We start from the raw sequence: 26,237 nt of genomic DNA on the forward strand, positions 1-26,237 counted from the left end.
TGCTAAGTGCAGGGAGGAGACGGATCCCGCGCCAGCAGCCCAGGGAAGGGGGAGGCGCGAGCGAGAGCGCGTGGGAGCGCGGAGGCCCGAGCCGGGAAGGGGGAGCGAGCCGAGAGAGACGCCAGGGAGGCGCGCGGGAGCGAACGCCCGCTCGGGAGCCGGAGCCCCGCGGCATTGCGGCCGCGCCCTAGCCGGAGCCCGTGCGGCCGCCCAGTCCCGCTCCGCCCGCCGCAGCCACGGCTCCGGAGGATGGAGGACTCCCGGGAGACGTCACCCTCCTCCAACAACTCCTCCGAAGAGCTCAGCTCTGCCCTGCAGCTGTCCAAGGGCATGTCGATCTTCCTCGACGTAAGTACAGGGCGCAGGAGTTGGGTCGGTGGTCCCCCCTGCATCTTTCCTCTTCCCCGGAGGAGGGCGGTCGGTCCAGGAGCGGGATCAGCCGCCGATCAGCTGTTTAGCCCCCAGAACACCAGCAGAACTACCTCCTACCTCGCTCTCCGGTCCCCCTGGAAATGCACCGAGCAAATGCGGGAGAAATGACTGCCACTCAACTTGTAGAAAGGGTTGCCCTGCGCCTGCAGCTCGGGGCTTAACAACCCTGAACGAACGGCAGAAGTTAAATTTTCCAACGGCGTGAGTTTCGTTGGGGACTCGATTTGTAAATACACCAGTCTCCATTCAGGTGAAGAGAGCATTTTAAAGGGGACTAATGGAGGGAGGGAACGTTAACTCAACTCCTTTCTGGTGTGCCCTGTTTGCAGCGCCCCCCTATCTCCCTGAAGCTCTAAGGCGACGGGGGAAGCAGTAGGGATTGCGATGCCTCGCCACCCCTCCCCAACCCCCACGGAGAACAATTACTTTGAAAACATACTTGTTTTTCTATTTTACAGCGGTGGCCAAGATCTCTTTCATGATGATACTTTTTTTACTGCCACCTCCTATTTTTCCGTTTTTCTCTCCTGTTATTCTCCTTCCCTATACCTCTCCAAGTTTTAATTACTACTCATCAAATTCTACCATTTGACTGTTCTTCATTTGGGCCTCTCCCCCCACCCCCACCCCCTTTCGGGATTGATTCCCTTCCTTCTTTTCTGAGATGGTGATCGTTCTTTCTCATTCTTGGTTTTCTTTTTTCTCCTTTCCTGCCCTCACGCTGTTTTTTGTTTTTTTTTTTTTAAGATTTTATTTATTTATTTGACAGAGAGAGAGATAGCGAGAGCAGGAACACAAGCAGGGGGAGTGGGAGAGCGAGAAGCAGGCTTCCTGCTGAGCAGGGCGCCCGATGTGGGACTCGATCCCAGGACCCTGGGATCATGACCTGAGCCGAAGGCAGACGCTTAACGACTGAGCCACCCAGGCGCCCCACGCTGGGGTTTTTAACCTTTACAGCAGTTTTGTTTCTTATTTATTTCTCAATTTTGCCTTATTGTCCCTTTCTGTTGTTTCTGTTCTTTATTTTTTTCGCCCTGTTGCCCAGCTCTTTTCTCTGCTGTTAGGATTCATGGTTTTCCCATCCCTCAGCTCCTGTTCCCTCAGCCCCTCCGTTGTCACATTGATGCTGTCCCCTGGAGGTAGTTGCTGGCTTAGTGGGGACAATGCTGGCCCCTTCTCATTTAGGCATGAGAGAAAATTGGCAAAAGGCTTTGAGGAGTGCTGTGTGCTCTTTCCTCTACCCTTCCCTGAGATCATTTCTTATTAAAATCCAGCTGTATATAAAACTGAAATACGTTTATTTGCAGAGAGATGAAAATGTGAGGAAATCAACTTAGTAGCCTCATAATGGTGAAGCAGATGTCATGAAGATAAGGGGGATGGGGTGAGGAGCTCTCCCAAGTTTATTTTGAATGGATTAGCTGGGATTTTTTAATTGGGAAAGAAAACCATATGAATAATTAAATCTGGTCTAAGGCAAATGTTGTAGGTAAGGCTCAGCTGTGTCTCCTGGCAGCTTCCTCCCCTCATTACCATGCAGTTCCAGTTGGGAATCCAGGCTTTCTTGGCCGGCCATCTTCCCACAAAACAATCTGATTCCCATTCCTTCTCTCAGTAGGATTAAGTACCTTATTCTTCCTGTTCTGGTCAATCGAGTGATGTTTGGATGCTAATGGCTGATATTCTTCCTTTTCAATCCTGCCATTCAGGGCCAAAAAGCCCTTGCGGAAACCAAGCTGGGAGAAGGGGGCACAGAGCACCCCTGAGAAAGGAATGTTCAGGGATAGCATCAGGGTCCCAGAAACTCATGTCTATTATGAGGTCAATGGCTAAGCTGCCATGAAGTTGATTCAGAGAGGGCAAGAGAGCCTTCCATTCATTCTGGCCTGATCTTCACTCTGTCCCCCAAGGTTATCAGGTGCTTCTCTGTGACTTTCTTAAAGCAGTGAACAAATCCTTGTGATACTGTAGAGATGAATGGATTGAGCTGTATAAATGAAGGTCATCCTCCTCGACACACACACTAATCTTGACCCAACCGTTCAAACTGCTACGAAAAAAGAAAAGAAGAAATTAAAATCTTATTTATTATTGTGTCTACACGATTTTTCTCAAGCTCTGTAAATAAACAGCATCAGGTCCCTGTCCTGAAGGAACACGTACTCTATGAATAGGATACCCTCGCTGCCTTCTATTTCTAGAATTTAAAAATAAAAAATATAAAACTAATTTCACACGAGAGATGTTGACATGCTTGTTTGCCAGTAAAATGCTAGTGTCTATAAAACAAAACAAAACAAAACAAAACCTGCCACTGGATTTTATCTTGAATAGAAAAGATTTTGTTTACACTTTTCTTTGAGATATTTTGTGAAAAATCTAGCACTCTGGTGAAATATGTGACATGAAAAAGGATTAATTACTTAGGGATTTTTGAATTATTCATTTCTGGGTCGTATTGTTTTTAGCAAAAATAAAATGTGAAATATAAATACATAATTTGATTTGTTTTAATATATTCTAGTAGCACTGCTAAAAAAGATTGCTTTTTGAATTCTAGTCAGATTGTAGTAAGTAGATAATAGGTATCCCCTATTCCAAAGAGGAACAGGAATGAAACCCATTAGAGCCTTCTGCATCACACAGACTGATTTCCAAATTTGAGGAAAACTTTGATTTCCAGTGTTTGTATTCCAATGCCACTGTCATAATCAGTCCTCTGAGAAATGATTTGAACTGCTTTTGAGGATACCGTTGATGACATGACTAGGCATGTCCAACTGGTAAGAAACTAGCCATAGATCAGAAAATCAGAGAGGAATTTACCGTAACTATTGAATTTTGCTTCATTTTCCTTATGTCCAAATCAGCAACAATGATGACTACGGTACTTAATTCGAGAGGTTGTTGTATTAAGTGAGAGTTCACAGGATAAGAAAACTGAGAAGAAAAAGGAAATGAGCTATATAAATTTGAACTATTCTTGCTACATCAGTGTTCCCTATTGAATGCCTAAGTAACAGTAGCCAATCCACAAATTAATACAGACACTGATCCATTATGAATCTGATGTATATTATTTCTATCTAAAAAATGACAGAATGACATGTCAGTTCATCATCAATACTCTTGAATGCCTCTGGGGGTGCTTAGAAACCCAGGGCTGGTAGCAAGGCACGTTTGGGCACCCCGGCCCACGCGACATGCAGGAGACGGACTGCACTGGGTGTCGTGTTCAGCAACGTAAAAGGACCAGGACAATGGCAGTTCTTTTCCTTCTTAATTCCTCTACACTCTCTTTTCCCAGGTTATTTCATTCCAGATAACAGAGGATAAACTCTAGAATACTAGTCTGTATAGCATGTGGTCCCTCTTTTGAATCTTTACATTAATCAACTCCACTACTGTGCAAAGGGAGAACATTTTCAGATCATCCCCTGAAGCATGGTAAATGTAAAGTTAGTTACAACTTCACCACTTGCTGCCACTGTCTTTTCCCATACAGTTTTGATTTTTAGCTGGAAGGAAAGTGGCCCTTCCTCATTTGACTAGAGGCAGAAGTGGGGCCTGGGAGGTTCTGAAGGAGAGACAGGATTTTACTGTCTGTCTTCCCTTCCTTCCCCCAACCAAACATGCCCACCCATGAACCCTGAACAAAATGCACAGTGCCTGGATGGTCAGGGACTTGGTGAAAACAAGCAACAGCTTTGCTTGGTAAAAATACTGAATTCCGAATCCCTGGACATATGCACGTATACTCATCTGTACAAGAGGTGAGATGGACAGGGGACCGTCAGAGCAGAAACCGTTTTCCAGGGTCGCCTGGGTGGCTCAGTCAGTTAAGCGCCTCCCTTTGGCTCAGGTCATGATCCCGGGGTCCTGGGATCAGCCCCACGTCATCGGACTCCCTGCTCAGTGGGGAGTCTGCTTCTCCCTCTGACCCTCCCCCCTCTTGTGCTCTCTCTCTCAAATAAATAAATAAAATCTTAAAAAAAAAAAAAAAGAAAGAAACCGTTTTCCAGGTATAACGGTTCTGTGACCAAACTCGGTTAGAGCTGTGTATCTCCTGCCTAGTGCGCACTAGATAATTTGAGGGAAATTGTTCAGTTGGGAACATGGCAGTTAACCCCCTCATTGTCTACCCTAATTGGCCAGGCAAATATCACTCTCCTAATTTTAAGAACCTGCAGAAATAAGGGAAACTTAGTTTTAATGTTATCATACATTTAAAACTCTTTGCTCACACAAGGCCTATTCTAGGCAAGACTGAGAAGATAAAAATGTATGTGCCGATTACTTTTTCTCCAGTCCTCATCAGTGCCCACTCCCCTGCATCCTAGCTCAGTGGCAACTAGCAGAGTGGTAGCAAAACTGCCTCCTGGAGGTCAAGGTCTGCACACTAGTGTTTGCCTAGCAGGTCTTCCCTTCTGGATGCTACTCTGTGTTCTGGATGAGTGCCAACTTCCCTGTCCTCTATCCCCATTTCTCAGGAGTCTGACTGGCTCATCTCATTACTTAATTTTAACCTGGTACAGAGTAGGAAGCACTTATCAAATATTAGTTCAGTAAATAATGACTGTCAGTTTTTTAGGCCTCAGAGATAACATTTGCATTTTAACAACCTGCTTTCAATAACTTCAGGTGAGAAATGAGGAACTTCAATGAAGGCCTTCAAAGAAGAGCTTTGGGGTAAAGGATGCTATTCGAGAATTCTTAAATTGTTGCAAAAACACAGCGTAACCTCTGTGTTTGAGTTTTAATTCTGACCATAATATTTATATCTATTTACTCTCTATCCTGTGGCACTAACTGTAAGATTAGCCAATCCAGATGACTATGGAGGTATAATGTAATGAACTTAGTTTTCATCTGCAGTACATTTCTTATTAGGCTGTGGGCTCAGAGGCAAAATTTGCAGCAGAGACAGTTCTGTTCATATTTAATTACAAAGAACTGTCTTAATAAAGAAAGCTACTGTCTTAATTTCATTGCTAAGAGGCTGAATGCTATTTAAGACAGTTCTTTATGGAATGAAATGATGGAAGTCAGGGGTCCGAGTCTCTGGTGTGCAGTTATTCCTATTGTAGTTACTCATAAGGACACAAGAGAGCTTGAAATAGAATCTTAGGGTATATTAAAGGTAAGAATTAGGCTGTGTTTCATGTCTCTCTGACTCTCAGCTGCTTCATAGTTTCAGAAGAGAGGAGGAAGCTGGGTATGATGGAGAGATGGATTCCCAAAACCCCCGCTAGAAATTACCTCTGTGGAGTAAAAAGGATTTGTGTCTCATTCTGTTCTAAGCATAGAAGCTCTTAGGACTGAAAGCAGTTTTCTTACAATAATTAAATAAATTTACTTTATAAAGGGGGACCAGCTTATGCACACATGTCAGGATGATACATAACTTGTTGGAAATTTTTCGTAGGTGAGATTTTTATTAATAATATTAGTATCTTATAATAAACACATTATAATAATGATTAGATTTAACCATACTTCATCTTCATAAGGTCAACAGAAGGAAAGAGGAAAATATTTATTTAGTAGAAAGCAGTAAAACTTTGGTAGTAAAAACTATTGCTCATGTTTCAAGCTGCCTACCAAGAAATGATGACCTAAATTTAAGAGCAGCTCTGGTTACTTAACATAACCTATATTGCTCAGAAAAATGATCCTCAAGTGCCCCTTGCATGTGATTCAAGGTTATCTTTGCAATATGATAAAGGGACATTTTCTCTGGTACTATATATAACATAGCTGTGTGTTATATTATGCAGATTTTTTTTCTGTCAGTCTACAGTATCAGCAAGGGCTAATTTGACTGTTGCTAACAGAAAAAAAAATAACCCAAACTATCTTAAGATTTAAAACAATAATTTAAAGACTCCTGTAATGAAAAATGGAGATCATGTCAGGATGGCTTGATCAGAAGCTCAGAGAGTGTCGGGCACCTGGGTGGCTCAGATGGTTAAGCATCTGCCTTCGGCTCAGGTCATGATCCCAGGGTCCTGGGATCGAGTCCCGCATCGGGCTCCCTGCTCCTTGGGAGCCTGCTTCTCTCTCTCGCTCTCTGTGTCTCTCATGAATAATAATAAAATCTTTAAAAAAAAAAAAAAAGAAGCTCAGAGAGTGTCACCAGGATCCACTTTCAGTCTCTGGATAGACACTGCTTTCTTGAGGGCTCGTTACGTCCCGGTTTTATGTTGTATCGATTTCCTAAGGCTGCTGTAACAGTGTTCTGCACACAGAGTGCCTTAAACGACCAAATGTATCCTCTCAGTTCTGGAGGCTAGATGGCTGCCATCAAGGTGTAGGTAGGATGTCGCTACCTCTGCGTCTGAATCTGCTCAGTGCCTCTCCCCTAGCTTCTCACTGTGGTCAGTCCTTTACATTCTTTGGCTTGCAGCCAAATCACACCAATATCTGCCTCCATTATCATATGGTCTCCTCTGTCTAAGCTTCTCTGAATCTCGCTTTCCTTACAAGGTCACCAGTCTTTGGAGGTAGGGCCCACCCCAATCCGGTAAGATCTTACCTTAATATGATTACATCAGCAAAGACTGTTTTCCACCAAGGTCACCTTCACAGTTACTGGGGGTTAGGACTTCCACTTTTGTTTTGAGGCAACACAGTTCAACCCATGATGGATATAATAACAGAAGGGGGGAGAGCAGCTTCTTACCTATATCTTCCCAGGTTCAAAGTCAGCAGAAGAAAGTGTGCTCTCTTGACAATTCAAGCAAAACCATGGCCTTATGTGCTCCTGCCTGAGTAATCACTGTGGCCAGAGTGATGTGACACCCTGTTTGCCAGGCCCAAGTGCTCTGCCCAATCCTCAAGCTCATGGGCCATGAGTGGAGAAAAGACTGGTTGCCCGGAAGAAAATTTTGAACTCATTACCAAAGATACCTGATGGCCAAGCAGTTCTTATCCACCAAAGATAATACAATTAATGCATAGAAGTAAAGTAAGATTTAATGTAGACATGTGAGCTCTATTTATTCATAATTTCTTATTTTTTTCTATTTATTCCCAGCTTATTGAGCTATGATTGACTTACATTAAATTGCACATATTTAAAGTGAAAAGTTGATGAGTTTTTACATATATATATATAGGCCTATAAGACCCTTACCATAATTGAGATAATAAATATATCTACCACTCCAGAAAGTTTTCTTGTGTCCTTTTATAATGCCCTCCCTGCTCATTTGTATGCAACCCTTAATCTTATTTCTGTTGCTATGGATTAGTTTGCATTTTCTAGAATTTTATATAAATGGAATCATATAGCAGGTAATTTTTGTGTCTAGGTTTTTACTCAACATCATTATTTAGCGATCCATCTAGGTTATTGTGTGTATCAAGAGCTCATTCCTCTTTATTGCTCAGTAGTATTCACTGTATGGATGTGTCACAGGTTTTTTATCCATTCACTTGTTCAAAGACATTTGGGTTGTTTTCAGTTTCTGACTATTCTAAGGAAACATCTCAACTGGGAAATCTTTATTTAAAATTGGAATTTCCATGAGACGCCTGGGTGGCTCAGTCGGTTAAGCGTCTGCCTTCGGCTCAGGTCACGATCTCAGGGACCTGGGATAGAGTCCTGCATCGGGCTCCCTGCTCAGCGAGGAGCCTGCTTCTCCCTCTGCCTGCTGCTCCCCCTGCCTGTGCGCTCTCCCTCTCTCTGACAAATAAATAAAATCTTAAAAAATAAATAAATAAAATTGGAATTTCTTTTATTAACTAATGGGCGAATTATGTGTGAGTATAATGTTCACTGCAATTGCAAAAAAATGGTAATAAAATTTTTTTTTCTCTTTCAGATACTGAGGAGAGCAGATAAAAATGGTAAGACCAAAAATCTGTAGTTTCTATTTATTGATCTCTTACCTTTTAGATCACCTTCTAAAGAATAATAAGAAAGAGAGAGGAGAACCCAAGAAATTGATACATAAAATGTCAGCCTCTGGTACTCATAAGAGTTTTAGGCAAGTTTATGGCTCCAGATATGCATGAGAAGTTGAAAGAGGTACTTACATTTGACAGGAAGATGGAATTTATGCCTTTGAAGTGAGCAGCTCTCATAGCTCCGGCTTTTCCCTTTTATGCTTTAATTTTAAAGTAAGAACAGCTTCTATTCATTGAGTGTCTACTGTGTGCCAGGCATTGGGTCAAGTGCTTTGAGTTATTTCTTAGAGTTAATAAGATATAGATCTGAGACTTGAATCCCAGGTCTGTGTGGCATGGGAGTCTAGGCTGTCCACGCTGAACTTCAGGGTGACCTTGGGGGCTGTTGTTGCACTTGAAGGTGGCTATCTGGAAGCCTGCGTTGCCAACCTTACCTTCGCTCCATGGCTCCCGGCCATTGCTCTCGCATTGGAAGTGTACACCCTGGGACCGATAATCTACAGAGACAGAGAAGTAAGAGAAACTAGAAGAAAACAGTTGTTCTGTCAGAGGAACTACAATTTAAATGAAGCCTGCACAAAGTCCAACTATAAGCTGTCATAAGGAATATCTTTTGACTCTTATCCCACTACAAATTGTGTTCCATAGAACACCGAATCAGAGCTTATCAAGTTTATTTTGCTGTTATAGTACAAGTACATAATAGAGCTATGTTCTTGACAAGACTTTCTCAACAAATTTAGGAGACAGAGTCCTTTCCTTTTCTTGAAATCGGATTTCTTATCTGTGGGGAAGGCTTACAGGCAAGAGTCCAGATCTGACACTTCTAAAAACATTTGTTGTGGTCTAGTGAGCCCTTAAGCAGCCAGATCAAGAAAATCTTCATTGGCACTATATAGCTCTTCACACAACAGAAAATATATTACCCCAAGGAGCAATAAAATACAGTCCCAAACCCTGATAATATTTAACTGTGCCTGTTCATCAGAATGTTTTCTCAAACTATGTTACAGGGGTTGATATATTATCAATTCAAAGGGTTTTTTTCTTTTTTCACTGGAATGCCTTGATTAATTTTTAAGACAGATGTAATGATGCTATCATCTTGTGTCTTCATCCTACTTGTTGGCCTTCTGCCTGACATCCAAACCCAGTGATGCCCGAAGCACAACTGAATAGTCCATATGGCTCCGTGCTGTCTGCCTGTGATTTCAGCAGCCATTTGCAGTTCAGAGATGCCTTTTCTCTCTCTCTCTCCCTCAGCTCCTAGTTTTCTCAGGCTGCACCTTCCTTTCCTTGGACCCCAAGGTCTGATTGAAGGTCATTATTACCTTTGTATATATCACTCTTCTCTCCATCAAAACTTGCATCTTTTGGTGGCCTACTGTCATAATCCATAGTCATAATAAAAAGCACTTGAAAAACCAAATTCATGATTCACTGGAGTTTATGATAACCTCATATGTTATGCTATGAAGAATGGTCCCTTGGACTGGGAGCCTTGTGTGGGCCTCTTCAGTCCCCAGTTTTTTTTACTTGCTTCCTTCCCGTATATGATGCCTCTCGCTCCCTGCCCTAATGCCTGATCCTAATGTGCTGTCCAGGCTATCTGCCCTTCTGCTCTTATTCTTACAGTCTTCACCATGCATCCTCTTCTGCAGCTCTCTGAAGCACCAGGGATTCTCTGAGCATCACTCCGTCTGTCACACCTCTGTGGTGTCCTTGCTTTGACTTCCACATGCTCTACGCTTTCCACTCTTAGCCAGCTTGAGAACTCACATGTATTGCTTGCATCTTGCTCAGAAGACACCTTGTCGAAAAGCCTTCCTCAGCTTCCCCTTGCAGGGCCCCGCCCTCTATCTGGGCTCTCCGCACTGTGGCTTGTATTGATTATTCCCTTTTGCGGAGACTGCCGTTGTTTGCTGGTGATTCTACTCCCTTAAGCCAAACTTGCCTCTCTAGGGTGAGGACCTTGTCTTATGAATGGATCCTATGCCCAGCCAGTACTGGGTACTCAATGAATGTTCACTTAATGAATTAACAATGATTAATGACATTTTCCTCCATTACCCATCTCCCTGCTGTCTATCTACTCTTTCCCCTGCCTTCCATCCTGCTTTACTCTTCTCCCTCATTCTCAGTGTAAAGTGAGAGGAAGGCAGAGAGAGGCAGGTCTGGGTTTAAATCACAGCTCTGCACCTAGTAGCTCTGTGGCTTTGGGTAAGTAACAAACTCTTCACCCTCAGCTCTCTCATCTACAGAATAGAGATAATAGCATCTATGTGTGTCATGGGGTTATTATGAGTAATCAATGACATACAGATATAAAGTCCACAGGGAAGTGCATGGTACATAGTAACAACTTACACCTGCTTATTTTGGAGTTGTGATGCCTTGGCTAGTGGAGACACTTGGTGACATTCCAGTCATTTCTATTTCAGTGGAATTTAGGGGGAAAAAGTCTATTTACCATACATGCAGAATTGAGAAAGGGAAAAAGTATAGTGGATAATCTAATGTAAAGGAGAAGATACCAGCATTAAAAAAAAACAAAACATCTTTCTGAACCATGTGTTCATTCCATTCTGTATTTGTAAATAAAGAGCTGCTGCATGTACGTGATCTCTGGGTAACAGACCCTCATATGACAGAATCCCTCATGGACTGCATAATTGGTGATGGAGTAAAAACGGGAATAAGAGGTCATAAGCAGTATGATACTTAGCTTACCAGAGTGCAGATTTAGCTTCTGGGATCTATCTGACATGAGAGAAGCTGCTAGAGAAATAGGTGGGGAAAAGATACATGATAGCAATTAGCTGTAATAATGGTGTCTTAGAGAGATTCATTTGGTTTTGGTTGCTGTTCTAAAATCATAGGCTAGGATCCTAGACATAAAGACAGACCTCAAAATAGGATAGATTAGAAGACATGTGAGTGCTTTGATCTAAAGAGCCCAGAATTAAACCTAAAAATGGAAAACTCCTAAGAAAGCTTACTTATATGCAGGTTGAATGAAAATGGAAATGATACATGGGTATTTGTAAAATTGGCAAAAAAAAAATTTAACCTTAGAAAAAGGCAAAATGAAAGGCTCATAGTAATTAAGAACACCATGGATTGCTTTTGCTGATGTGCACTTCCTAAGATCTGCTGCCATTCTTGACCAGCAAATAGGTAGGCTGTAAGGGTGGCTCTTTTAATCCCAATGAATGACTGATCTCTGTAAGAAATTGTCATAGTTCTCCTCAGTGGCCTTTAATCTATTCCAGCAGCCTGTACATTATAAATCTGTGAGGACAGAGAATGTGCCTATTTCACATAGCATCAGGCCCACAGTGGTGATCAAAATGCCTGTCAGAGAAAGACAATTATCATATGGCTTCACTCATATGTGGAACATAAGAAAAAGGGCAGAGGAGTGTAGGGGAAGGGAGGGGAAACTGAATGGGAAGTCATCAGAGAGGGAGAAAAACCATGAGAGACTCTTAACTCTAGGAAACAAACTGAGGGTTGCTGGAGGGGAGGTAGGGGAGTAGATGGGGTAACTGGGTGATGGGTATTAAGGAGGGCACATGATGGGATGACCACTAGGTGTTAGGTGAAACTGATAAATTATTGAACGCTACATCTGAAACTAATGTTGTACTATAAGTTGGCTAATCAAATTTAAATTAAAAAATGCCTGTCACAATATCCGTGCTCAATAAATACTTGCATATCTATTTGTAAGAGGTGCATGACCGACAGTCTGATACTGAAAATTGAAGAAGAAACACAATCTTACACATCAGTTAATCAAACTAAGCATTGTTGTTATTTATCTGTTGTTTATTAATTAATAATATTAGCTAAAACCCTAAAGTTTCCACCAAAAACAGTGTTAGAACTAATGAATGAATTCAGTAAAGTTGCAGTGTACGAAAACAATGTACAGAAATCTGTTGCATTTTTATATACTGACAATGAACTATCAGAAAAAGAAACTAGGAAAACAATCCCATTTACAGGTGCATCAAAAATAATGAAATACTAGAAATAAATTTAACCAATGTGGTGAAAGACTTGTACAGACATTGATAAAAGACATTAATGAGAGAAATTAAAAAGGACAAAAATATTTGGAAAGATATTCTGTGCTAGTGGATTAGAAGACAATATTGTTAAAATGTTGATATTACCCAAAGCAATCTAGAGATTCAATGTATTTCCTTTCAGAATTTTGGTGGACTTTTTCAGAAATAGAAAAAACAATCTTAAAATTGGAACAGAACTACATCTGGCATTAAAAACACTAATATAGGGGCACCTGGGTAGCTCAGCTGGTTAAGCATCTAACTCTTGATTTGGGCTCAGGTCATGATCTCAAAGTCATGAGATTGAGCCCCGCTTGGGGCTCCGCACTCAGCACAGAGTCTGCTTGGGATTCTCTCTCCTCTCCTTCTGCCTCTCCCCCAACTCTGTCTCTCTCTCTCTCAAATAAATAAAATCTTTAAAAAATAAAATAAAAAATAAAAGTAAAAACACTAATATAAGAACAATTGATATTGAATTTGTGTTTGGGTATATTTTGAAGACTTCACTGGATCATTATATAACCTATGTTAATAGGTTAATTGAGAATTGGTAAGAGCCTTTCAATGTGGTTGCCCAAGGTTTGGTTTATTCAATTAACATGTACAAATATGACCTCAGGTAGAGGGGTGAAACACAGGGTCGGTAAGTGGGAGTATTTTCCCTGGAGACAGGGAAACTTTCTGAGTACCACCCAGAGGTCTGTGGTTCTGTATTTCCTGCATCTTGATCACAAGGCCGTCCTTTGATGTGAGCTACTTAGTCAAGCATCACCAGCCCCACACGGGGCTCCATAGCCTCGCTGATCTTTTATTCAGGGATCCTAGCCCCAAATAAGGATGAAAAGATTAAAAAACTGGGCTCTGGAAATCAGGATTATTGGCATAAGGCTGATTTTTAGTTCATAATTCCTCACTATTTTCTCAAAATGTTTTGGGAACATCGGTGTAACTAATTCCAGAGCAGGAGGGATCAGATATAGGCAGTATACCCATGTTTACTCTCAGGCATATGCAAACTTGCAGACTCTTCAACTACACACCTACCAGCTTGAAAGTCAGTGCAAAGTCTAGTAAGAGCTGTTTGTTGAAAAAAAAATCTCATGCCCTAACAACGACCTGGGAAGAAGAGGCTCATCAAGGATTACAAGGCTTGGGAGTCCATGAGGGCAAGTTCTGACTGGAATAATTTTTTTGAACAAAATAAGGAAAAACACATTTTCTATTTCCACAGTATGTATTTTTTTTCTAAAATATAAAGCAGTTTCACTCTCATAAATGTGTTGTTTTTCTGCCAAAAGCAGAAAACTGTGAAAGTTCTTACCATTACATAGCTGGGCTAATCAGCTGTCATAGAAACAGAGAATTTCTATTCAAATGACCGAGCTGGGGACATGAATGCCATGGGCAGCCAAAGGCTCAGAAGTCAGAGCCCGCTCTGATAGCTGATCCTGCCGTTTATGGAGCAAACTGTCTACTTTAAATCGGTGCCTCTACTGTAAGTGCTGTCTGTGATCTAGATTTGTAGGTTAGCAGCCCAGCATTCCTTTTCCTTTCTGTTCTGCAGTGAATCATCTCCTCTACTCCATCTAAATGGGGGAGGCATATAGCACTATGGTTAAGCTAGACTTTGCAGTCAGATGTCCTGGGTTCAAATCCCAATTCCTCTTTCTCCGTGATCTGAGCAAGCGACTTAACTTCCTCATCTGTAAGATGGGAATAAAAACAATACCTCTCAAAAACAAAACAAAACAAAACAAAACAAAAACAATGCCTCTCTCCCAGGCTTGTTGAATGACTAAAAGAGATAATACAGATTTTCTGGGAAAGGTGCCTGGCCCTTAAGAAGCTACATAAGTGTTACCTATTTTCATTTTTAAAAAAGATTTATTTATTTATTTGGGAGAGAGAGTGTGGGGACGGGTAGTGGGAGAGGGAGAGAATCTCAAGCAGACCCCCTCTGAGCAAGAGCCCAACACGGGGCTCAATCTCAGGATCCTGAGATCACGACCTGAGCCAAAACCAAGAGTCAGACACTTAACCGACTATGCCACCCAGGTGCCCCCCCACTTTCATTTTTTATCCTAATGCTTATTCTTATTTGGTGGGACAGTCAATCACAATGTCCCACCCACCCTCCCACTCGTGCTGAGCTATTCACCTGGCAGTGCCCAGATGTTCTGTCCATGAGGACCTTGCTAAGCCCTCACAGCTGCCCAGGTGCTTGCCCTATCTTTGCCATGGTCATTCAGCTTTTCCTATCGTTTGCAAACCAACCACCCTAATATAATTTCTCTCGTGTGCTTGGAGTCAGCCCCAAGACACCCTTCGGGTTCTATACCACAAGACTGAAAAGTAAGGAAACTGAATTCATTTTTACTCATGTTTTTTAAATAAAGTAATTAGAGAAATTGGAAAAACTGAAATGTATGTCATACCTTCAGTATCTAAGGTTCTCCTTAATATCAAAACCGTTGCAATGCTGGATTTTGTTGGCTGTGTCTTCATGATGTCAAAATGACCAGTGGGTCAGTGTATTCCTTTAAAAGTAGAAATATTTTGATTTTTTTCCCCAACTGTTTATTGCTTACACTGTTTTTAAATGTTTTATCAGGGTTAATGAGAACTATGCACAGAAATGATAGTGTAAGGTTTGGAGTTAGAAATCTTAATCCTGGTCTCAACTCTCCTACCCTTCCTCCATCTTTCTCTCTTTCATTCATTCAACTACGACCAGGCAATGCGCCTATTTGCCAGATCCTATGTTAGGCACTGAAGATACTACAATAAATAAGGGTAAATTAGAGTCACTACAGCACAATCACACATATACACAGTACAAGGAATGGAATGGAGTTCCATTAAATTAAAGTTCAAATTCTAGAGGGGAGATAAACATGAATAGAAAATAATTACACACTCTAATAAGTGCTGTGATATAAATCGATACCAGATTCTATACTGGAGTAATATTTCTGTAGTGTGAATCTGATACGATCACTTCTCTGTTCAAAATCCTTCCTTCGTTACTTGTTTGTTACAGGATAAAATCCAGACTCCTGAGCATTGTGTCCCCTGCCCAGCCTCCACTCCCTCCATTATCTCTGAAGGACGCTGTCTCTGACTCTGCCAGCCCTCAGTGTCCAGACAAGCACAGCTTTGTCTGCTGAGAATGACCTTCATCCTTCTGCTTTCGGCCTAAGTTTCTCTCTCCTAGGAAGCCCCCTCTGAGTTTGGTTTGGCAGAGAATGGCTTGGGAATCAGGGGTTGATACGTAAACTAGTTCTGCCTTGTGCAAACTTTGTAAACTTTGGGTAGGTTCTTAAAAATCCATGTTTGGCTTATAGGGCTGTTGTGATGATTCAATGAAATAACACAAAGTACCACACACATGACAAATACACACTCAGTAAATATTAATGTCTTTGCCTGACTACCCACCATTCTCTCATCCATAGTTTCATTGCATTTTGTATATAATACCATTTATCACATTATACTGAATAATTTGTGGGTATGTTCTCCTACCCCCTATTAGAATGCAAGCCTTTTGAAGGCCAGGAACTATACACCTTTGTATACCTAGTGATCAGTATGATGCTTGATTTATTGTTAGTATTTCATAAACATTCCTGAATTGCTATGGGACCACAGAGGCCGGTGGTCTAATTCTGCCTGGGGTGCTGAGTAAGCCTCCCCTTGAGCTGTAATCCATCTGAGTAGGTATACATTAGATGGGGGACAGGTAATTCCAGGTAAAAGGAAAAGCGAGTACAAAGCCACACAACTTGAAAAATTACATAGGAATTAGTTACTGAACATAATTTCTTAATTTGTAAAAATATATATTGAATACCTACCATGCTTATATCTGAAACCACACTCTTAATCCCAGCTGCCCGCTTGTTTAGTAGTGTTTCCCAAGTCAAGAAACAGCACTGCTATTCAGTAGGTGCTCCAACCAAAAGCTTCGGAGGCATCCATGATTCTGCTCCTTCTCTAATAACTCCACATCTAATCCATTAATAGGCCCTGTTGGCTCCACTGTTAAAATACCTTCAAAATCAAATCACTTCACACTACTTCCAAATTTCTACCCTAGTTAAAGCCTCCATACTCTGGCGCCTGGACTGCAAAACCCTCCAGATCAAAGCTGTTGAAAGCTTCAATAAATCCATGGCAAACATAATAGAGATAAGAAACCGAAGTTTATATTTTTGAATGTATTATCAGCAAAGACTTGGTAATTAATAAAAAATGTTTAAGAGAGATGAAGGTATTTAATGGTATGCCGTACTTACGGGTGGGGGCAGGAGGGTCAGATTTCTAGTTTCTGGCTTGGGTAAACTGGGTAGATAATGAGACTACTATTTATGATGAGAATGTCTTACATATTAAAAGTTATTTTTTGTAATATTGGGGCCACTTTTAGTTAGGAGAGCGTACTTACAAATATCTGTTGCTGTTAACAAGAAACATTGTCTTTTTCCTTAATATTCTAAAATCATGCCTAAATTATTAAAAATAGAATAACTTGTACATTACTAAGACCTATATGACCATGAGAAAATAGGTTCGGACTCAAAAGAAAATATTACAGTAATTACTGTAAATCACCCGACCCAAGGATTACTCTATGCCAGATGCTCTGCTAGGCATAATTTTATTTAATCTCCATAACAGTCTTATGAGGAAGATAATACCATTATCCCAATTTTGTCAATAAGTAACCTGAGACATAGATAATTTGTTTAATGTCACAGAACAAGTAAATACAATTTATATCCAGCTTCCCCTCTAACGTAAAAGCCCTAGTACTTAGCTCAGGAGGCTTCATGTACTGTGGCTCACCTCTGTAGTGGGGTGATGCTGTTGAAGTGTAGAAATATCAGTCTTTCCACATGCATAATGCTGAGTGATTCAGTGTTATTTAAAAATTAAAGACAAAAGATACATGGAATTATTTTGGTGATGATCCCGTTTGTAGGTAACAGAGTTTAATGGAGATTTGAAACCAAAAGTAGCCTTTCATCTTGGCTCTACCGTTTGTTCTTTCATTCACTCATCCATTCATTTGCCTAATATTTTATGAGTGTTCTCTATATGCTGGACACTGCTAGGTGGTGGAAATACAAAGATTTAAAAAAACACATAAACTTTAGGATGCATCCACCAGGGTGTGGGCTTGAACAAATTAATGAACCTCTTTCAACCTGTTTCCTCATTTTTAAAGTAAAAAATAATAATAATAAAATTTAAATAGCAGTGCTATTGTGAGGAATCTGCAAGGTAAATATATGTAAAGTCCCAAGGATTTTGTTTAGTATGTTGTAAATATTTAAAACATGTCAGTTCCCTTCTACCTTCACTAATTTCATATAGGTCCTAAAGATATGATTTCTTTACTTGTGAATTAATTATGAAAGCAGGCCAAAAACTGGATCCTTACAAAAGCTTTATGCTACTAGGACAAATTATATATTTGTATAATGAAAATAACTCTTTTTAGATGTTTGCACATAGATTTGGAGAAAACTTGGTCAATCACCTCTAAACAATTTGGGACTTGAGGTAGGGAAGGGATATTGAATAATGTTGTCCTTTGGGAACTTAGCATCTTATTGATTAAAAAAGTCATAAACAGGGGCACCTGGGTGGTTCAGTCAGTTAAGTGTCTCCCTTTGGCTCAGGTCATGATCCGGGGGTCCTGGGGTGGAGCCCGCATTGGGCTCCCTGCTCAGCGGGGAGTCTGCTTCTCCCTCTCCCTCTGCCGCTCCCCCTGCTTGTGCTTTCTCACTCTCTGTCAAATAAATAAATAAAATCTTTTACAAAAGGCATAAACAGAGAAAATTGAATAACAATGTCGTCAACAATGCAAGAAGTATCACTAATCCAAATGAATGCTAAATATACTTACGTATGAGTTCAGAGGAAGAGTTCTTCGGGCTTGGGGTCACCTAGGTAAGCTTATAGAATATGGTCCTCAACTAAAATCTCTAAAGATGAGTAAAAATTAAGACAGCTAGAAAAAAAAGAAAGATAGTTATCATCAGGTCCAATTCAGTTCAAAGTGCCCCAAACCCAATTCAGATTATAAAATAGGGAGTTTGTTGGCTCTTATAACTGAAATACCCAGGAGGTAATATAGAGGCACAGTTGTATGTAGGTACTCAGGGATCACTCTCTTTCCCTGCCTCATTCCCTATCTCTCCATTTCAGTTTTGGTCTTCCTCTGGTTGGTTTTACTTTTAGGTAGGCTTTCTTACCAGGAGAGACAAGACAGCTCCTGGAATGCATCCTACCAGTTAACAAATCAGAATAAAGAGAGAATACCTCTTCTAGAAAAATTTTAGCAAAAATCTCAAGATTTTCTCTGATTGATCAACTAGAGTCACATGCCCATTCTTGAAGTAATAACTAAGAGATGAAATGAACTGATTTTTCCAGGCTTGGATTATATATACACCCCCAGAGTGGTGTGAGGTGCATAAAGCCCCAACTAATATATATATAGAGAGAGAAAGAGGGAGAGGGAGGGGACAGGTGATCTGTGAAGTGAAAATCAAAGTATTTTTAACCAAAATAAAGGAAAGTAGATGTTGACCAGGCAAAAATAACAGATTTTCCTCTTTTGGGAGGTAAACTAGCTGGAAAAGCAGTGATTATTCACTGGAAATGAGGGTATAGAGGAGAGGAAAAGAAAGCAATTCAGTTATGTGTGGTATTCCTTCTTCTATATCTAACACCTGTATTAAAACATTTAATTTTTCATTTTGCAGTAAAATTTGCCTAAAATGGGGGTATTCCTTACATTACTAATTTTGAATACGCATTCTCTATAAATGACTAAATGTTTCTCCAACAATGTGTCTTCCGTCTGTCATTCTACAAAAGGCTGAGTATATAGTGATGGGGACGGGGGGTGGTTGCCTTTCTCCCAGTCTCACCTAAAATATTGTTAATTCTCCATGAAAGTGTCATTGAACAGATAACTTTTAAAATTTTATTTTATTTTATTTAAATTCAATTAATTAACATGTAGTGTATTATTAGTTTCAAAGGTAGAGTTCAGTGATTCATCAGTTGCATATATCACCCAGTGCTCATTACATCAGGTGCCCTCCTTAATGCCCATCACCCAGGTACTGCATCCCCCACCCCCCCTCCCCTCCAGCAACCCTCAGTTTCCTATGGTTAAGATTTCTTATGGTTTTTCTCCCTCTCTGGTTTTGTTTTGCTTTATTTTCCCCTCCCTTTCCCTATGCTCCTCTCTGTTTTGTTTCTTAAATTCCACATATGAGTGAAATCATATAGTAATTGTCTTTCTCTGATTGACTTATTTTGCTCAGCATAATACCCTCTACTTCCTTCCACATCATTGCAGATGGCAAGATTTCATTTTTTTTTTGGATGGCTAAGTAATCTTTCATTGTATATATATACCACATCTTCTTTATCCATTCTAAACAGATATCTCTTTTTTTTTAACTAAATTAAAAGCACATTCTTTCTAGCCATGAAAAATTAATATATACTCATTACTTCAAGATGAAGATAGCGTTTTCATATTCCCAACACAATTCCAAGTGATAAAATTATTTTGATATAAGAAATAAGCTTTCCTGGTAAAGAATCTAAATATTTGGTATCAAATCAGTAAAGAGCCAAACATTTGACTGAATTATTCAGTTTTCTACTTGAGTATTGGGCACTTTGTAAATTTTAAACTGAAAGCAGTTTTAATGATCTGCTTCCAAAAATATGTCCCAGGAGATGTGCTTTCAGGAACCACATCAGAAATACTTAATCCTGTTGTATTTCAGTTTTCTTCTGCTCCTAAAAAGAAAAGTAAGAAGATATAACTACTTCATGAAATTATTGTGATGACTATAGTCAATAAAATTCAGAGTAGAAATGCTTGGAAAAATAACAGGTCAACATATTTTTACTTGTATGAGCACCAATACATAAAACATTTCATTGTCTCGGATAGTCTATAGACAACATGAGAGACAGGGTAGCTTGTCTAGGGTTAAGAAAATAAATTTATTGAGTTGATTGTTGAGTTTAATATGTTAGATTTCAAGATCTAATATGAATAAACATAATTGACTTTACCATGTTGATAACATGGCAAATCAGTTTTTAATATATTATTTAATTCCATATAATTTTTATATTCTATTGTATACATTTAAAAATTTTTTATTTTAGAACATTCTTATATTTATGGAAAAACTGTGAAGCTGCTATAGAGAATTCCCATATACCTAACATCCAGTTTCCCTTATTATTAACATTTTAATTAGTGTAGTATTTGCATTAAAATTAATGAGCCAATTTTAATACATTATTAACTGAAGTCCATACTTCATTAGATTTCTTTAGTTTTTACCAAATGTCCCTTTTTGGTTTCTGGATCCCAGCCAAGATAGCACATTACATTTAGTAATCCTATCTCCCGAGGCTCAGTTTCTCAGACTTTCTTTGTATTTGATGATCTTGACAGTTTTAAGGAGTACTAGTCTGGTGTTTTATAGAATGTCCCTCATTTGGGATTTGTTGATGTTTTTCTCGTGATTAGGCTGGGGTTATGTGTTTGGGGGAGGAAGATCACAGAGGTAAAGTACCATCGTATCATATCAAAGGTTTATACTGACAACAAGATTTATGTCTATTGGTGTTGGCCTCCATCTCCTGGTTCAGGTAGTGTTTGTCAAGTTTCTCCACTGCCAAGTTTACTCATTCTTCCCCTTTCTGTAACTGACTCTGGAAGGAAGTTACTCTGGGCAGCCCACACCTACGGAGTGGGAGTTGATTCTGTTGTTACTAGAGTATGGTCTTAGAAACAAGGATGGGGGTGGTGGATGTGTTCATTGTTACTGGTGTGTCATTGTTGCTTCTAAGCTCTTTGGCTGTTGGAGCAAGGAAATATATACGTGTATACTAAACCAAATGTATGCATATTTCTACAAATATTTCTGCATGTACTCATTTGTATCTATATTAAGTTAAATATGAGGTCATAGTAATATCTCAAACTTTAAACCTTTACCACATGGATTACTCTAGCCTCCTCCCTTTGCTTATCTGCAACCTATCACTCCAACAGTGAGACCCCTGCTCCCCCAGTCAGCTGTTGATTTACATAACTGTTCAATTCCAGTGTGCATGTGTAGTCGTCAGGATGTTTTACTTGTGCTCCCATGGAAAACAACTTTATCAACTCTATCAACTATAGTATAGTGCTTCTCTACAGCTTATTTTGCCTTTATATAGACTCCATTCGTTTCCAAAGTTACTTAGGTCAACACTGTTTTCCCTCACTGCCTTCAGTGAGGTTGTTTCATCCATTTCTAATACATTTAAATTATTTTGTCACGTTCTCCATTCCATCCTGGAATCCCATGAACTCCTAAATGATTTTTTAAGAATTTGCATACATTAAAGTTTGTTGTTTGTGCTGGAAGCTTCTATGGGTTTCAACAAATCATAATGCCATATTATTATCGCACCATGTCATGCAAAACAGTCACCCCACCCAAAAATATCCCCTGGCTTTGTCCCTTCAACCCTCATTGCCCTGAACTCCTGGTAACTACTGATCTTGTCACTAACTTTAAAAATTTGTCTTTTCCAGAATGTCATAAAATTGGAATCATATAATATTTAGCTTTTTCAGACTGACAAGATTCATCCATAACTTTCTTTGGTTTGATAGCTCACTTTTTAAAAATCACTAAGTAATATTCCATTCTATGTATGTACTAAAATTATTTTATCCATGCACCTATTGAAAGACATTTAATTACTTCCAACTTTTAGTGATTATGAATAAAACTGTTATAAACGTTCACATGCAGTTTTTCTATGGACATAAGCTTTTGAGCAGTCAGGTAAATACCTAGGAGCATGGTTGCTACATAAGAAAATGCCAAAATGTCATCCAAAGTGGCTGAAACATTTTGCTATCCCACTAACAGTGAATTAATGTTCCTGTTGCCCCATGTCTGGGCCAGGAATTGGTGTTGCTGGTTTTTTGTGGGGTTTTTTGGAGGGAAGCCATTCTAATGGGGATGTAGTAGTATCTCATTACTATTTAAATTAAATTATTAATTAACTATGACAATGAGTATTGCAAATATTTCAAATGCTTATTTGCCATGTGTATATTTTGTTTGGTTTTGTGTCTATTCAGATGTTTGCCCACTTTTTAATTGGTTTTTGCCTTTTTATTGCTCTTTTAAGAGTTCTTTGTATATTATAGATACAAGTTGTACCTAAAAACTCCTCACCCGGGCACCTGGGTGGCTCAGATGGTTAAGCGTCTGCCTTCGGCTCAGGTCATGATCCCAGGGTCCTGGGATCGAGTCCCACATCGGGCTCCCTGCTCCGCGGGAAGCCTGCTTCTCCCTCTGCCTCTGCCTCTGCCTCTCTGTCTCTCTGACTCTCATAAATAAATAAATAAAACATTAAAAATAATAATAAAAAAATAAAAACTCCTCACCCAATCCAAGGTTTCTCTTATTTTGGATTTTACGTTTAAGTCTGTGATCCATTTTGAGTTAATTCTTATTATCTCAAAAGATATAAAGTCTGTGTCTAGGTTCATTTTCCATATGAACATCCAGTTGTTTCTGTACCATTGTTTAAAAAGACTATCCTTTCTCTAATTGCCTTTGTTCCTTTGTCAAAGATCAGTTGATTATATTAGTGTGGTTATATTTCTGGTTTCTTGATTCTGTTCCATTGATTTATGCATCTGCTCTCTTGCCAATACAACACTGGTGTGATGATTGTAGTTTCTAGTAAGTCTTGAAATTGGGTACTATTAAGTCCTCTTTGTTTTTCCTCTTCAGTATTGTGTTTGTTATTCTAGGTCTTTTGTCTTTCCCTATAAACATTAAAATCAGTTTGTCAGTACTATCAAATAGCTTGGTGAGATTTGATTGCAATATCAATTGCATTGATCTAAAAACAAGAATGGGAAGAATGGATATCATTTTTCAAAGATTTATTTATTTATTGAGAGAGAGAGAGAGAGCAAGAGCACAGGAGCGCACACAAGCAGGGGAAGGGGTAGAGGAGTGGGAGAGAATCCTCAAACAGACTCCCTGCTGAGCATGGAGCCCACTGCCAGGCTCCATCCCAGGACCCTGAGATCATGACCTGAGCCAAAATCAAGAGTTGGATGCTCAACCAACTGAGCTTTTTAATATTGGTCCAGCCTTGCATAACAAAACTAAGTCCCACTTGGTCTTTATGTATAATCTCTTTAAACATTGTTGGATTCAATTTGCTAATATTTGTTGAAGATTTTTGCATCTATATTCCTGAACAATATTGGTCTAGAGTTTTCCTTTTTTGTAATGGTTTTATCTAAGTTTGGTATTAGGATAATGCTGGATTCATAGAATGAGTAATGTTATTTCTGCTTCTGTTATCTGGAAGAGATTGCAGAGAATTGGTCATTTGTTGCTTAAATATTTGATAGAATTTACCAGTAAATCCATCTGGGCCTGGTGTTTTATTTTTTGTGAGGCTATTAATTATTGATTCCATTACTTTAGTAGATATAGACCTGTTAAGATTGTTTCTTTTTGTGTGACTTTTTGCAGTTTTTGTCTTTCAATGAATTATTCCATTTCAAGTAAGTTATCAAATTTGTGGGCATAGAGTAGTTCCTAGTACTCTTTTTTTAATAGTGATAACTTTTCTTTCATTTTTGATACTGATCATACTGTCTTCCCTCCTTTTTTTCTTGCTTAGCCTAACTAGAGCATTATCTATTTTATTGATTTTTTCCAAGGAATCAGCTTTATTTCTGCTGATTTTCTCTGTTGTTTTTCTGGTTTCAATTTCATTGATTTGTGCTCTAATTTTTATTATTCATTTTCTTCTGCTTACTTTAGGCTCAATTTACTGTTCTCTCCAATTTCCTAATGTGCAATCTTAGATATTAATTTAGATATCTTTTCTTTTATAATGTATTTACTTAATGATATAAATTTTCCTCTAAGCACTGCTCTCACTGCATTTTAAAAAATTTGACTTGTTGTACTGTCATATTCATCAAGTTTAAAATATTTTTTTTCAATTTCTCTTGACACTTCTTCTTTTACTCATGTATTAATTAGAAAAGTGATCCTTAATTTCTAAATATTTGGGGATTCTCCAGCTATCTTTCTGTTACTGATTTCTAGTTTACTTCCACTGTGGTCTGAGAACATACTTCATGTCACCTCTTTACTTTAAATATGTTTAAGTGTGTTTTATGGCCACAACTAAATAGATAGGTGGCATATCTTGGTGAATAATCCATGTGAGATTGAGAAGATTACACATTCTGCTTTTGTTGGAAGGAGTGTTATATAAATGACTATAGATAAAGTAATCGGTAGTGGTGTTCAGGTAAACTATATCCCTACTGATTTTCTGCATGTTTGATCTATCAGTTACTAAAAGGGGGGTGTTGAAGTCTCCAACTATAATTGTGGATTTGTCTATCTTTCTCTTCAGTTCTGTCAGTATTTGTCTCATGTATTTTGATGTTCTGTTTTAGGCAAATACACACTTAGAATTGTTGTCTTCTGGGAGAATTGACCCTTTTTATAATTAATTCCCCTTTTTATCCTTGATAATTTTTCTTTGAAGTCTACTTTGACTGAAATTCATATAGCTACTTCAGCTTTCTTCTGTTTAGCACTCTTACAGTATGCCTTTCTCCATCTGTTTAGATTTAGCCTATATGAGTCTTTGTATCTAAAGTGGGTTTCTTGTAGACAACAAGACAACAAACCCACTTGGCTCTTGTTTTTTACCCACCCTGACAATCTCTGCCTTTTAATTGGTATATTTAGATCATTCACATTTAAATTGGTTATTGGTATTTTTGGATTAATATCTACCATGTTTGTAGTTATTTTCTGTTAGTTCCACTTGTTTTTGTTTCTTTTTTTCTCCCTCTTTTTCTGCCTTATCCAGTTTTAAACAGCATTTTATGTATTCTATTTTATCTCCTCTCAGCAAATCAATTATATTTTTCAAAACTGTTTTAGTTGTTGCTGTATACATTTTTCACTAATCTAAGTTTGCAATATTTATTTTTTACTAATCTAAATCTACCTTCAAGTAACACTATACCACCTCATGGGAAATACAGGCATCTTATAACAGAATATTTCCAATGTCTCCTTCTGTTCCTTATGAATTGATGTAATTTATTTCACTTATCCATATACTATAATTACCAATATGTTGTTAGTATTATTACTTTATACATTTATCTCTTAGATTAATTCAGCATAAGAAAAACAAAGTATTTTCATTTATTCCTTCTCTGACACTATTATATGGATCTGAGTTTCTGACCTATATCACTTTCCTTCTCCCTAAGAACTTTTTTTTAATATTTATTTCAGAGAAGTCCTGCTTGCAATGACTCTCTTCAGTTTTGTTCATCTGAGAAGGTCTTTATTTCACTCTCACTTTTGAACAATAATTTCACTGCATATAAAATTCTAGATTATGGGACTTTTCTTTCAACACTTTAAATATTTCACTCCACACTCTTTTTGCTTGCATGGTTTCTGATGAGAAGTCCACTGCAATTTTAATTAGTATTCTTAGTCCTATATAGACTATAGATTAATTTTTTTTCTACCTCTTTCTAAATTTTTCTGTCTTTGATATTCTGTAGATTGAATATGATATGTCTAGGTATAGGGTTGCTTGGGTCAGAGTGGAGGGATATCAAGGCAGGAATTGGTCCCGTTTGGTGCTCTCTGAGCTTCCTGGATATGTGTTTTGGTTTCTGTAATT

At 38.9% G+C, this 26,237-nt stretch overlaps 1 protein-coding gene across 1 annotated transcript in view; it reads left to right on the forward strand.

Moving 5' to 3' along the window:
- Positions 1-218: 218 nt before the first annotated feature.
- NECAB1 (N-terminal EF-hand calcium binding protein 1) overlaps positions 219-26,237 on the forward strand; it is a 186,281-nt gene continuing 160,262 nt past the window's right edge. Inside the window, exons 1-2 of the mRNA XM_035011501.1 lie at positions 219-348; positions 8,259-8,283. Coding sequence (XP_034867392.1) covers positions 250-348; positions 8,259-8,283 — 124 coding nt within the window. The 5' untranslated portion in view covers positions 219-249. The remainder of the gene's footprint in view (positions 349-8,258; positions 8,284-26,237) is intronic.

The sequence above is a fragment of the Mirounga leonina genome, unplaced genomic scaffold, assembly GCF_011800145.1.
Source record: "Mirounga leonina isolate KUSES-001 unplaced genomic scaffold, KU_Mleo_1.0 Mir_165, whole genome shotgun sequence".
NCBI classification, from domain to species: Eukaryota; Metazoa; Chordata; class Mammalia; order Carnivora; family Phocidae; genus Mirounga; species Mirounga leonina.